The following is a 14,913-nucleotide window of genomic DNA, read 5'->3' on the forward strand; positions in this document are numbered from 1 at the left end:
TCGCGCTCACGTGACCACGCGGCGGCGGCGGCGGCGGCGGCGGCGGCGGCGGCGGCGGCGGCGGCGGCGGCGGCGGCGGCGGCGGCGGCGGCGGCGGCGGCGGCATGGAGATGAGTCTAGCGCGTTTTGTGCTGTTGCTCGGGCTCGCGGCGCCTGGTTAGTGTTCGGGTCGCCAGCGCCCGCGCTCCTCTATCCCTTTACAGGCTCCTGCGTCCCGGAGCTCCCTTCCGACCCGTCCCCGCGCCCCCGCCACTATGTGCCCACCCGCTTCCTCACCGCTTGTTCCCCGTAGGTCCCGCGCCTGCAGGTGCCGCCAAGATGAAGGTGGTGGAGGAGCCCAACACTTTCGGGTGAGTGGCCTAGCGGGGTGCGGCGGGAAGGGGAGCGGCGGCCTGGGCCGGGTTCCCCCTGACCCTGCCGCTTCCTGCAGGCTCAACAACCCGTTCCTGCCCCAGACCAGTCGCCTCCAGCCCAAGAAGGATCCTTCACCCGTATCTGGTGAGTGCGGGGCCCTAGCCGCGATCGTGCTGGGGGCCTGGGATAGAGCAGGTAGCTGGCCTGGGTTTCCGACGGGGTGGGCAGCGTCAGCTCTCATGAGCCTGCTCGAGGTGGGCCAGGGAGGGAAGGGCAGCTTCGGATGAGGGGCCCTGAAAGTTTGGGTTTGGAGGTTCATGCAGTCGTTTGTCAGCCTTCTAAAATTATTTTTTTAAGCGCGCGCTGAGGTTCCAGAACGTTACTCTACCAAGTTGAGGAGTTACCCCGGACTTAGTCCTTAATTTTATTTTATAGAGGTGATCTCTGTTAGCGTTTTGGTATTTGTCTTTCCAGACGTTTTTTATACTTTTACATGCATACAAGTAGGAGACGTGTAGTAATTTTTCTGTGATTTTTGTCTTCTTTTTATGAGCACTATTACTATGCTGGTTTGCTAACTTTGCTTTGTCACTCGTTGTGTGTCTTCATGGTGTACGAAGAATTTTGACTTGGCGCTTAGCATTCGATAGGATGGCTCTGCATTCTTTCGTTGTCCAGCATGGTGTTGTTCACATTTTTCTGGCCAATAGAAGCAGTGCTCTGGGGAACATCCCTTCTAGAGACTGTCTCTTTCTATGCTAGCGTGAGTGGTTTCCTGAGGCAGGATCCCAGAAGTGGAATGGTGTAGTCATTAAATGAGTATTAAATATGAGTAGCAAAAACCAAGAACTTTTTCTGTTGAATACTACCATGTGTTAAGGTCTATGCTGGGGATGCAGAAATGAACGAACCGTACAGTGCCTGTTCTCATGGAGTTGACAGTCTAACGGAGGCGGGTGGGTAAGCAGTAAACGAAAAAGTAGGTAAAATGTTGATTGCTTGATGATGAAAAGTGCTCTGTGAGTATGGAAAGTGGGCAGATGCGGGGAGTGTTGCGGGGATTGCCATTTTAAATGGGGGAGGGTTAGGAAAAGATTGAGAAGTGAAAGTTTGGTCAAAAGCTGAAGAGGGAAAGGGAGTAAGGGATGTGGATATTTGAGGGAAGAGGGGTCCAGCAAAAGGCGTGGCCAAATAAAGGCCTTGAGCAAGGGTGGCAGGACCACAGGGAGTGGGGGCAGGGGTACCCTTGAAATCAGAGACGGAGGGTACAGATGTGAGCTTTCATTCTAAATAAACCTATTCCAGCTTTTTACTATGAAAAATGATGACTAGGAAAACGGAGGAATGGGACAGCGAACCCGAGCATACTCCCCATCTCAGTACAGCAGTTGACATTTTGACATTTTTGCTTTATTTACTTCTCTTTTCACCTTGAGAAAAGTGAATTTTCATTTTGCTGAACGATTTAAATGTCCATTACAAACATCCTGACACTTTATTCCTAAATACTTAGTGTGGATTCTCCACCCCACCACTCCCCAAATTAACAGTAATTCTATAATATAACCAGTCCATGTCCGCATTTCCCAGTTGTCTGAGGACCTACTCCAAAACAGGATCAGTCAAGGAGCGTACATGCGTGTGGTTAATTATGTGTCTTTAGTTTTAATCTGGCAGTTTCCTCCACTCCCACCTTTCTAGAAAAACTTTCTTGGCTTTTGGAAGAGTCCATGTCAGTTGTCTTACCGAATGTTTGACCTCCTGGGTCCATATGGTTTATGAGGTCATTAGCTTGTTCTGCTTTCCCCAGTATGCTCTGTGAATGGCCTGGAAGCTTGATTATGGTCGGGTTAAGCAATTTGGGCACTAGTACTTCCTAGGGAAGCAGTGGACTGTGCACAGTATCATGTCAGAGGGCTGCACTTGGCTGTGGCTGAGTCTGCCAGGGTCTGTTTGTTGGGAGGCAGGTTCTTCTCTGCCCTAGAGGACTGAATGGGCATGCTGCCCCAGTAGCCTTACAGTTCAGCCTGACGGGGCAGAAGAGCGCAGAGTTTGTACTTCTCTGGTGCTTCTTGCATTTGTGGTTGGAAAAGAGTGTTTCTTTTCCCCCTCTTTTCTTTCTCTCTTCTTTTTGAATATCATGATTGGCTGAGATTTAAACCCAATTTTTATTGAGGTATAGTTGGCATGTTCAGTTTGATGGAGTTTGTAAATCAAGTACATCTGTGTAATCAGCACCGCCAAACAAGATTGAGAGCATTTCCACCTCCAGAAAACTCCTGTGTGTCCCTTTCTAAGTCCCCCATCCTGTCATTTTCTGGTTTCTGTTACTATAGATTAGTGTCATCCGTGCTTGGACTCCAACTACATGGAGTCAGATGGCATACACGGCTGCAGCTGGCTTCTTTCTCAGCACTGTGTTTTGAGGATTCATCTGTGTTGTTGCATGTATGTATCACTAGTTTTTCCTTATTGCTGAGTACATACACAAACTGAAATCTGAGTATGTTGTCTGATTAATTATATCATGCCAATGTCAATTTCCTAGTTTTGGTGACTACTGGAGTCATGTAAGTCTATGATTATTGCAAGATAAAAAGCATGCACACAGATTCACACGTGTATGCATTTGTGCTGAAAGCGTCGATGAAACCCATGATTCTAAGTTTGCAGTCGAAATGTAATGTCAGATTGTTTTCCTTTATTTTCTATTGTCTTTTTCTCTAATACTAAAAAGTTGGGTTCTTTAGTCACATAAATTTATTCACTGCCTTTCTCCTACAATTTACATAAAATAGTTTGAGATTTACAATAGCAGTGTTACTACTAACCATGAAACCAGTGAGTGAGAGATTTGATTTTAGGCTGTATCCAACCGGAGATGGACAGTAGGGCACCAGGTCCAGCATTGATCAAGCCACTCTTTTCTCTATCATCAGTTTGGCTCGAAGTTGGGATCATGTGTTTCTGCTTGTGCTCAGCTTTAGTGCTTGCTATACGTGTTTTGACTCATGATTTTTCCTTAACTTCAAAAAAAGTTGTGTGTTATGGACAATTTCAAGCACATGCAAAAGGGGAGGGAGGGTATGTGAGTCACCCTCACCCAGCCCCAACCCCTCACCCCACTTTCTTTCCAACCAGGTTGCTTTGAAACAGACTTTTCACAACTTTACTTTATTTGCAGATGTTTTGGTGTGTATCTCCTCAAGGGCATGGCCACAGTAGCTTTATCACATTTTTTAAAAGGCAGTAATTCCTTACAAATCAATAGAAATCCCATGTTTTAGATATGTCTATACGGTCTTATACATTAAAAATTTTTTTTAATGCAGGTACTGGGCATTGAACCCAAGACCTTGTGCATGCTAAGTATGTGCTCTACCACTGAGCTATACCATCCTCCCCAGGTCTCATACATCTTAAACACATGGTTGGTTTGCCTGAGCCAGTGTCGAAGGCCTGCCTGTTGTGTGTGCTTGACTGGTACTCACGTGTCCTCCAGCTTCCTCTAAGCTACAGATCCCCTCCCTCTTTCCTTGCTATTTATTTATTGAAGAAACTGGATCACTTGTTTCCCACATTCTGGATTTTGTTCCTTGCATTCCCGTGGTGTCTAACATGTCTTCTGTCTCTATTAGCTGGAATGAAGACAGTTGTATTTTCCCCTTTCCAATCCATGTGCCTTTGCCTTGCCCAGGCCTCCTGATTCGGGGAGAGCAGGATAGGGTGGGGGGCGTTCCTTGTCTCCTGCTTTCCATTCAGGGTCTACAGAGGGTTGTTTGTAGCCCTTTCCCAGGTAGAGGATGTTCCCTGCTGTTCCTGGTGACTGAGTTTTTACCACGAATGGATGTTGGGTTTGTCAGATGCTTTTTCTGCACCTGAGATGACCCTGGGGTTTTCTTTTTTAGACTTTATTTAGTGGGTAGCATTGGCTTTTGAATGTTGAGCCAACCTTGCATTCTTGGAATAAGCTCCACTTGGTCATGATTAATACATACGTTTTATGTATTGCTCTATTTAAATTACTAATTATTTCTGACTTTTTTTCATGTCTAGAGTTTCTTCCAGTTCTTTTTCTAATTTCTGTTTATGAGCTGAGATTTCCTATTTATTCATTTACCATATTTTACTTTACAGCCTTGAACACAGTTGTAATAGCTGCTTTAAAATCCTCTTCTACTTGCAGTATCTGTGTGTGTGTGTGTGTTTTTGTGTGTGTGTGTGTGTGTGTGTGTCTGTTAGGGTCAGTCTTCAGGGACCGCCTTGTCTCTTGGGTATGGATTGTATTTGGGGTCCTTGTCATATGTCTCATACTTTTGGAATACCCTCTTGGCTGGGCTCTATTCTTCTGAGAAAGAGTGTTGTTGGTTCAGGCAGCTGGCTGTGCTAAACTCACACAGGGCTCTGCTCTGTGGTGGAGGCAGCACATCTCTGCTTGGTAGTGTGTGTGCATGCAGGGCTCACCCAAAGAGCCCTGCAGGGTGCCCCCCTCCACTTTTTGATATTGACCCAGACGTTCTAGCTGCTGGGTCTTTTCCCTCTGTTCCAGATCCTCCAGCCAGAGACCGGGGCAGGTTATGCCTCGTCTTAGCCATCGCAGCCATCACTGCTGGGAGTCACACCAGCAGGAATCAGTTCTCTCTCTCCTTTCAAGTACGCCCCCTGCCCCCTGACTCCTGCACTGCATCAGGCGTTCAGACTGTCTATCCAGTGTTTTCCAGTGGGACCTCCAGGAGGCCTGGTCTATCCAGTGTTTTCCAGTGGGACCTCCAGGAGGCCTGGTCTGATGTCTGGATATGGCTTCCGACGTAGTTCACATGGTTATTTGCTTTACTCTACAGCATACATATGATGGTTTCAAAAATGTTGATCTGGTATTACTGCTATTAACTCGTGACAGTATGTGTTTAAGTCACTGAGAGTGATTCTTTTCCCAATGAGGTGACTTTACTGTGTACAGATCAGTGTGTTTGCTTTGATTTCAGCTGTAGGGTTTTAATGTCATCCTTTTATTTTACCTTTGAGCGGGTCAGCACACTCACATGGTTCACACGTCAGCTTTAGGGCAGATGCGCCCTGAACTCTCCTTCCTGCCTCGTTTTGTTACACTGTGGTCCCTGCCAAGGACTATTTGCTGTTTGTTTGTCTTTTTAAATTAAAGTATAATTGACATCACTTTCAGTTGTACAACATAATAATTCAGTATTTGTACATATTACAGAATGATCACAGTGAGTCTAATTAATACCCAACACCACACATGGTTACCCAGAACTTCTCTTCTTGTGATGAGGACGTTTAGCAACTTTCAGGTATGCAGTTTGGTATCATCAACTGTAGTCACCATACTGTACGTTACATCCTCAGGACCTATTTTATTACTGGAAGTTTGTACCTTTTGACCCTCTTCATTCATTTTGCCTCCAATCCCCCACCTCTGACAACCACCAGTCTGTTCTCTGTATCTGTGAGCTTAGTGTTTTGTGTTTCAGATTCCTCTTAAGTGAGATCATATTTGTATCTATTTTTCTCTGACATTTCACTTAGGATAATGCCCTTAAGATCCATCCATGTTGCAAATGGCAATTTCTTGTTTTATTGCTGAATAATATTCAATAAATATATATATGTATATGCACACATACAGACACACACACACACACACACATACATACATACATACATACATACATATAACCCATTTTCTGTATCCATCATTGGAAACTTAGGTGGTTTCTATACCTTGGCTCTTGTAAATAATGCAGCTACGAACATGGGCATGCAGATATTTTTCCAACTTAGTGATTTCGTTTTCTTTGGATAAATATCCAGAAGTGGAATTCCTGGATCGTATGATCATTCTGTATTTAATTTTGAGACTCTCCATCCTGTTTTCCATAGTGGCTGCACCAATTTCCATTCCCACCAGCAGTGCACAAGGGTTCCCTTTAGTTCACAACCTCGCCAACACTTATTTCTTGTCCCTTTGTTGGTAGCCATCCTGACAGATGTGAGGTGATGTCTCACTGTGGTTTTGATTTGCATTTCCCTAATTATTAGTGAGCATCTTTTCATATGCCTGTTGGCTCCTTCTGTGTCTTTGGAAAAATGTCTTTTCAGATCCTCTGTCCATTTTTTAATCAGATTGTTTTCTGTTTTTGTTTTTGTTTTGTTTTGTTCTGTTTTGTTTTGTTTTGTTTTGCTATTGAGTTGTGTGAGTTCTTTATATGTTTTGGATATTAGCCCCTTATCAGATATATACCATTTGCAGATATTTTATCCCATCCAGTAGGTTGCCTTTCATTTTGTTGATGGTTTCCTTGGCTGTGCAGGTGCTTTTTAGTTTGATGCAGTCCTGATTGTTTATTTTTGCTTTTGTTTTTGGAGTCAGATTTTAAAAATCACCAAGACTGATGTCAAGGAGCTTGCCAGCAATGTTTTCTTCTAGGATTTTCATGGTTTCTGGTCTTACATTCAAGTCTTTAAGTTAGATTTTTTGTGTGGTGTCAGACAGTGGTCCAGTTTAACTAATACCATTTATTGAAGAGACTGTCCTTTCCCCTAGGTGTATTCTTGGCTCCTTTGTCATAGATTAATTGACTGTGTATGTGTGGGTTTATTTCTGGACTCTCTATTCTGTTGACCTGTGTGTCTTTTTATGCCAATACCATACTGCCTTGATTCCATTTGTTGTTTTATGGTTTGGTCTTCTGGTCTTTCTTTTTGCTAGTGTAAGAAAATACAACACCCCCCCTTTCTTTAATTCCCCCCTTTTTTATTGTGGTAAAATATACCTAAAATGTACCAGTTGAACCATTTTTAGATGTACCTTTCAGAGGCATTAAGCACATTCCTGTTATTGGGCAGACATCACCTCCATCATCTCCAGAACTTTTTTAAATTCCCAAACTGAACCTCTTTCCCCAGCCTCTGGCACTTAACATTCTGTTTCTGTCTCTGAATTTGATGACTCTAGATCCCTGCTATGGTCCAGTTATGTCCCCCTGAAATTCCTAGGTTGAAATCCTAACTGCAAAATGATGGTTTTAGGAGGTGAGGTCTTGGGAAGGTGCTTAAGGCATGAGAATGGAGCCCTCAGAAGTGGGATTAGTACCCTTATAATATAAAGAGGCTCCAGAGGGCCCCCAACCCCTTCCTCCGCGTGAGGACACAGTGAGAAGGCGCCCTCTGTGAACTAGAACTCGACTGTGCTGGTGCCCTGATCCCAGACTTCCAACCCCCGAGACCTGTGAAAAATAAATTTCTGTAGTTGATAAATTACCCAGTCTCTGGTATTTTGTTATAGCAGCTGGAATGAACTAAGTGTCTCATATAAGTGGAATCATTGCTACTTGTCCTTTTGTGATTGATCTGTTTCACTGAGCATAATGTCTTGAAGGTTCATCCACGCAGCACGTGTCAGAAATTCCTTTCTCTTTAAGGCTGAATAATATTTGATGGTACCTATATACCACATTCTGTTTTATCTATTCGTCTGTTCATGGACACTTGGGTTGTTTATGTTTCTTAGTTCTGTGAGTTATGCTGCCGTGGGTGTGGGTGTGCAGCAGCTGAGTCCCTGCTTTCAGTTCCTTTGGGTACCTACCCAGGAGTCGATTTGCTGAATCTTATAATTCTCTACTTAAGCTTTATGAGGAGCTGCCAAACTGTTTTCAGCAGCAGGTGCACCATTTTACAGGCCCACCAGCAGTGCACAAAGGTTCCAGTTTCTCCACGTCCTCACCGGTATTTGTTATTCCTTGTCTTTTTGACAATAGCTGTCCCACTTCATATGGGTCTGAAGTGATATCTTACTGTGGGTCTGATTTTTATTTCCCTAACGACCGATGATATTGAGCATCTTTCCATGTTGCTGATGGGCTATCTGCGCCACTTCTTCAGGAAAATGTCTAGTAATCCTTGGTCCATTCTTTAGCTGGGTTGTTTGGGGGTTTTGTTGTTGTTTTTATAGGAGTTCTTTATATATTCTGGATATTACCCTTATTAGAAATGTGATTTGCAAATACTTTCTCACTTTTTGTATGTTGTCCTGCAACACTCTTTTGCAAAGTTTTTAATTTTGAAGTTGCATTTATCTAGTTTTCCTTTTGGTGCCTTTACCTTCGTTGTCATATCCAAGGAATCACTACCAAAGCCAGTGTCAAAGATTTCCCCCTATATTGTGTAGTTTCAGCCACTGATCCATTTTGAGTTAATTTCTGGACGTGGTGTGAGGGTCCACCTTCATTCTTCTCCATATGGACATCCAGTCTCCTGGCTCCTTTTGTTGAAGAGTCTGTCCTTTCCTCCACTGAATGGTGTTGGCACCCTGTCAGATCACTTGAACACGTATCCAGGACTTTATTTGTGGGCCGTCTGTTCTGTTCCATTGCTCAGCGTGTCTGTCCATATGCCAGCACCACACTGTTTTAATTACTGTCACTTTGAAGTAAGTTTTAAAAATCAAGAATTGTGAGTCCTTCAACTTGGTTCTATTTCAAGATAGTTTTGGCTATTTGGGGTCCTTCGGGAATCCATTTTAATTGTAGAATGGATTTTTCTGTTTTCTGGAAAAAAATGTCATTGGGTCAGACAGAAAATAAGTTTTTGGTGGTGAGCACAGTGTATATAGAAGCAGAAATATGATGTTGTGCATGTGAAATTAATACAGTGTTATCAACCAGTGTTCCTTCAAAACAAAAGTCATTGTTTTGCTGTGGATTTTGTTGAACAGTAGGTCACTTTGGTAGTATTGACGTCTTAATGTTAAATCTTTCTGTCCATGAACACAAGATGTCTTTCCGTTTATTTATCTTTGTTTCAGCAGTATCTTGTAGTTCTCAGTTAAAAGTGTTTTGCCTCCTTGGTAGTGTTTTGCCTCCTTGGTTAAGTTTTTCTTAAAATTATTTTTTCTTTGATGCTATTTTAAATGGAATTGTTTTCTTAAATTTCCTTGTTGGGTTGTCTGGGTGTTGTATAGAAACAACTGGTTTTTGAGTGTTAATTTTGTATCCTGCAACTTTTGCTGGATTTGTTAGCTCTAACGGATTTCTGGTGACTCTTTAGGATTTTCTACATCATGTCATCTGCAAACATGGCATTATAATTTTACTTCTTTCTAATTTTGGTGCTTCTTCTTTTTTTGTCTAATTGCTCTGGCTAGGGCTTCCAGTACAGTGTTGAGTAGTGAATAGCAGTGCTGAGAGCTTCCTTGTCCTGTCCTGCTCTTAGGAGCAAAGCTTCCATTCTTTCATCATTGAGTGTGATAGTAGCTGTGGTTTTTGCATGTATGGCCTTTATTGTGTTGAGGAAGTTTCCTTCCATTTCTCCTTTGTTGAGTGTTTTCATTATGAAAGCATGTTGAATTTTGGTAAGTGCTTTTTCCTGCAACAATTTTTATGTTTTAGTCCCCTCAACCTCTTTATTCTGTTAATGGCGTGTATTACACTAATTGGCTTTATATTTTGAACCATTCTTACCTTCCAGGAATAAACCCCATGTAGTCATGGTGTAGAACCCTTTTAGTGTGCTGCTGAATTCAGCTTGCCAGTATTTTGTTGAGGATTTTTGCATCGATGTTCATAAGGGATATTTGTTTGTAGTTTTCCTTTTTTTGTTGTGTCTTTTTGGCTTTGGTACCAGGGTAACACTGGCTTCATAAAATTGAGTCAGGAACTGTTCCTCCAATTTTTTTGGAAGAGTTTGAAAAGGATTGGTAAATTGTATGCTTCTAGGAATTTGTCCATTTCACCTAAGTTATCAATTTGTTGGCATACTGCTGTTCATATTATTGTCTTATAATCCTCTTTATTTCTGTAAAATTGATAGTAATGTCCCTAGTTTCATTTATGATTTTAGTAACTTGAATCTTTTCTTTTTTCTTGTAGTAATCAAGCTTTAATTTTGTAGTTTTGTTGTTCAAAGAACCAACTTTTGCTTTTACTGATTTGTTTTATCCCTGCTCTTTATTATTTTCTTCCTTTTGCTAAGTTTGGATTTGGTTTGCCCTTCTTTTCCTAGTTCCTTAAAGTGTGAAAAGTTAGGTTATTTATTTAAGGTCTTAGTTTTGAATGTGTTTAAGCCATAAATTTTCCTCTAAGCATTGCTCTCATTTTATCTGATAAATTTTGGTACCTTGTGTTTTGTTTTTGTCTCAATTTTCTGGTTTCCCCTGTGAATTCTTTGACCCAGTCTTGTTTAAGGTTGTGTTAATTTCCATATGTTTGTGAATTTCCTGCATTTGCTCTGCTTTTGATCTGATTATTGTGATCAGAAAAGAAACTGATTTCAGTCTTTTTAAGTTTATTAAGTGGTCTAACATATGGTCTTTCGGGAGAATGTTGTACAGTCTGCTGCTGTTGGGTGGGGCGTTCTGTGTACGTCTGTTAGGTCCTGGTGGTTTATAGTGTCGATCAGTCCTCTGTGTCCAAGCATTGTAGAACTGTCTGTTTCTCCCTTCAGTTCTGTCAGTGTTTGCCTCATGTTATTTTCAGGCTCTGATGTTTGGTGCCCATATGTTTATAATTGTTACAGTCTTGGTGAACTGATCCTTTTATCAGTAAATAAAAAGGATCCTCTGTTCTCTTGAACGTGAGCGTTTGACTGACAGTCTAGTTTGTCTGATATTAGTGTGGCCACTTCTGCTCTGTTGTTTGCATGGGTATTTTTTTTCCATCCTTTCACTTTCAGCCTGCTTGTGTCTTTGATCTGAAGTGAGTTACAAAGATTATATAGTTGGATCACAATTTTTTATCCACTTGGCCAGTTTATGCCTTTGAATGTAGGAGTTTAATCCCTTTACGTTTAAAGTAGTTATTGTTAAGGAAGGATTCCAGGAAACAGCAAAATTTGTCTTACAGCTTTTTTTGTCCTTCATCCTCTCCATTACTTTTTGTTGACCTCCCTAAGCAACATATTTTGACTTTTTTTCGTCTTATTTCCTTTTGTGTATATTCTACCTAGCTATTTCCTCTGTGGTTGCCAGGGGATTACATAACATCATAAAGCTATTAAAGTCTAATTTGTACACGACTGAGGTTGGTATAAATTCAAAGACCTCTCCTGTACAGCTCTGCCCCTCACCCAACTTTGTTACTGATTTCAGAAATTACCTCTTTATACATTGTGTACCCGCTGACACAGATTTGTAATTATTTTCATGCATCTGTTTTTTAAATCCTGTAGATTTGCAGATCAGAATCGCAGCACTGTTTTGTGGTTTGCCTGTGTATTTACTGGAGGTTACTGGAAGAATTCCCTCCCAAGCAGGCCTCATGGTAATGAAGTCCCTCCGCTTTGGTTTATCTAAGAGTATTTTGACTTTGCTCTCATTTTTGGAGGATAGTTTTTTGGACATAGAGCCCTCAGTTAACAGTTTTTCTTTCATCTCACTCCTTTCTGGCCTCCGAAGTGTAGCAGAGAAATGGGCTGGTAATCTTACTAAGAATCCCTTGATGTGATAGGTCACTTCTTGCTGCTTTTGACCTGGCTTTTGACATTTTTATTCTGTGTCTTGGTGTGGGTCTCTTAACTAACTCCAAGTTCAGTGAGCTGAATTTGTAGATTCATGTCTTTTATCAAATTGGGAAAGTAATTTCCTCAGATGATCTCTTTGCCCCCTTTTTTCCTTTGGAGACTCCCACAGTGTATCCAACAGTGTCTTTCTCTGTCTCTTCGTTGATTCTTTTCTCTGCTCAAATCTTCTTCAGCTCCGTATTTTTATGGTTCCTTTCCATGATAGCCTTCAGTTCTTTGAGCATATTTAAGACACTTGTTCTTCAGTCAGCCCAGTGTCTGGGCTTCTCCTGGGTGGTTGCTTTGTATACCTTGCACTGTTTTGTTGAAAACTCTACCGGGCTGTGCCAGGGTATCCTTTACCACTAGGCTGGGGGTGGCCATGGGCAGGGCTGCTTTTGGATGTCTTCATCTCCCCAAGAGTCGCCCCAGCTTCTTGAGCCCTGGGTGGCCTGTTGTGAGTCCACCCATAGCCTCTTGCCCCTCTCCTGTCTGGAATCTGAGTTGGGCAAAACAGGAAGGCTGGGATGCTGCCGATGAGGTTGACCCACTCCTCACAACCACGCTGGGAAGAGGGCCAGTGAACAGGCCATAGGACTTGTTTTTCAAGCTTTAAGGTGGCTCTATTGTGTGGTACTCGTTTGGTTGCTGGAGACCTATTTTCCAGAACTGGAAAGTTAGCATAGCTGGTTTCTGGTGGTTCTTTTGATGTTTTCAGTTATGAGCATGGAGCATCCTAGTTTGGTACTTGGCTTTGATGCACTCAAGCTCTTTCACTCCATTTTTAAAGTTTAAACCCACTAGCTCTTTTTCTGAACTGCCCTGGTTTTGTGGGTTGCCATTTCTGCCCGCCTGCCCACTCAGCATGCCGTGCTCTCCCCTTCCAGGGCCCGCGCATCTCTTCAGACTCTCTGGCAAGTGCTTCAGCCTGGTGGAGTCCACGTGAGTGAGGGGAGGGGCAGGCGTGGCCAGGGGCTGGGACCCCCCTGATGGCACTGTGCCCCCAGGTACAAGTACGAGTTCTGCCCATTCCACAACGTGACCCAGCATGAGCAGACCTTCCGCTGGAACGCCTACAGCGGGATCCTTGGGTGAGTGGGGCGGGGGCAGGTGGCTGCGGCAACGGGGGGTGGTGTCCCTCTGTCTGTCATCCACCCCGCTCCACACCCCAGCCTCATGCACTGCGCTCCTCCCCAGCATCTGGCACGAGTGGGAAATCAACAACAATACCTTCAGGGGCATGTGGATGAGGGATGGCGACTCCTGCCAGTCCCGGAGCCGGCAGAGCAAGGTGGGCTGTGTGGGAGGGGGCCGGACGTGGGGGGCCCAGCGTCCCCCACCCACTCACACGGTCCACCCCCTAGGTGGAGCTCACCTGTGGCAAAAGCAACCGCTTGTCCCACGTGTCTGAGCCGAGCACCTGTGTCTACTCACTAACGTTCGAGACACCCCTCGTCTGCCACCCCCACTCCTTGTTAGGTAGGTGCCCGGGCAGCTGGGGGCATGGAGGTGGGGGCAGAGGGGCTCACCTAAGTCTGGTTTCTGTTGGATTCTCAGTGTACCCGGCCCTGCCTGCGGCCCTGCAGCAGAGGTGGGACCAGGTGGAACAAGACCTGGCAGATGAGCTGATCACCTCCCAGGTGAGCTGCAGGGGCAGGTGGCCCCTGGGCTGGGTGCACTGCAGCCCGAGCTACCTGCTCCCTCCTCATCCTCCACCTTCAGGGCTATGAGAAGTTGCTCCGGGCAATTTTTGAGGATGCTGGCTACTTAAAGACTCCAGAACAAAGCGAGTTGGCACAGCAGGAAGGAGGCACTAAGGGCTTGGTGTTTGAGACGCTGGAGAGCTGCAGTGAGGTACAGGTGGGGACCCTGGACGCAGGGTGGCACTCCTTCCCCCAAGGGGCTGAAGTCTCCTTTTGAACTGTTCTGTTCTAGGCACATAAAGCCCTGTCAAAGGAGGTAAAAAAACTAAGAAGTATGCTGACCCAGCATGGCATCCCCTATGTGAAGCCTGCAGGTCAGTCGTGTCTGAGGGGTTGGGCCAAGCCCCCCTGGGACCTGCTTCCTGCAGGTCAGGTCCTGACCTCCTGCTTCCTGGTGTTTTGGCAGAAACTTCCAGCTCTGAGAACTTAGGCTCCAAGACACCCACAGCCAGGACAGCAGAGCACCTACAAGACGACCCCGGACTGCATGGGAACACCTTGTGATCTGGGGCAGAGCAAGGAGTCTTGGGCCCAAGGATGTACATCCTCTGTTCCTTCTGTTCCAGGCAGCTCTCCAGGTTATACTCAAAGATGCAGACAAAACAAAGGAAAGATTCCAAGTTTTAATTAATTTTCATACTGATAAAAATAATTCCATGAATTCTGTAAACCATTGCATAAATGCTATAGTGTAAAAAAATTGAAATAAGTGTTAACAACTTTAAACAATTCACTACAATGATTATGCATTATAAATACTACCTTCTGGATTAAGAAAATTCCATTCCAATAACATTCTCATCTAAATACTCAAAACATACAACAGCTGGGGGCTTCCATAAATATTAACCCTCATGAGGCTTCTACACTGAGTCGAGGTCTGCTGTCCAGTTACACAAATGGTGTGAGACTGTAACATCACCACTAATACTGAACACCCGGGGGCTGACAGATCAGGGCAGCAAGAACAATGGCCTCACCGAGCACCACGCGGCTGCGTCCGCTACACCCGGCCCTCCCCGCGTGCAAGACGGTGACACCCTGAGACGCCGCCTGCACAGGGTGGATACCTCAGACGACCAGGCCCACTGCAGCCAGGTGGCAGAGGTGGGAAGGACCATGGGAGATTGCTGCAGGTATGGCCCAGGCACCCCCAGGTGGTTCTTTGGTCTTCCGGCTGCACACCGGTCCTCACAGCCAGCCCCAATCGGGGAGGAGCGAGTGCCCAGGGGATGTGTCTCCAGCCCCAGCCAGAGAACCCCTGTGAGCACTGCACCTCCCATCCCCCAAACTCCACAGAAAGAACTGCCCAGAGTAGCTTATAAATACACCTAAAGCTTAA

The 14,913-nt window shown here is 44.4% G+C and overlaps 1 protein-coding gene across 1 annotated transcript; it reads left to right on the forward strand.

The window, feature by feature from the left end:
• Window positions 1-30: 30 nt before the first annotated feature.
• On the forward strand, window positions 31-14,304 carry GNPTG (N-acetylglucosamine-1-phosphate transferase subunit gamma). The gene is made up of 11 exons (XM_006204251.4): window positions 31-156; window positions 293-350; window positions 431-498; window positions 12,756-12,810; window positions 12,876-12,959; window positions 13,066-13,159; window positions 13,233-13,347; window positions 13,426-13,508; window positions 13,591-13,722; window positions 13,804-13,885; window positions 13,978-14,304. The coding sequence occupies exons 1-11, from the start codon at window positions 105-107 to the stop codon at window positions 14,073-14,075; spliced, it is 921 nt and encodes a 306-aa protein (XP_006204313.2). The 5' UTR covers window positions 31-104; the 3' UTR covers window positions 14,076-14,304.
• Window positions 14,305-14,913: the final 609 nt, after the last annotated feature.

Source organism: Vicugna pacos, chromosome 18 (genome assembly GCF_048564905.1).
Source record: "Vicugna pacos chromosome 18, VicPac4, whole genome shotgun sequence".
Lineage (NCBI taxonomy): Eukaryota > Metazoa > Chordata > Mammalia > Artiodactyla > Camelidae > Vicugna > Vicugna pacos.

Bases quoted from the DNA above. Each gene is read 5' to 3' on its own strand.
- GNPTG (XM_006204251.4), top strand. From the start codon at position 105: ATGGAGATGAGTCTAGCGCGTTTTGTGCTGTTGCTCGGGCTCGCGGCG. The intron at 499-12,755 runs GTGAGTGCGGGG...CTCCCCTTCCAG, and splicing joins GGATCCTTCACCCGTATCTG to GGCCCGCGCATCTCTTCAGA. The intron at 13,160-13,232 runs GTGGGCTGTGTG...TCCACCCCCTAG, and splicing joins CCCGGAGCCGGCAGAGCAAG to GTGGAGCTCACCTGTGGCAA.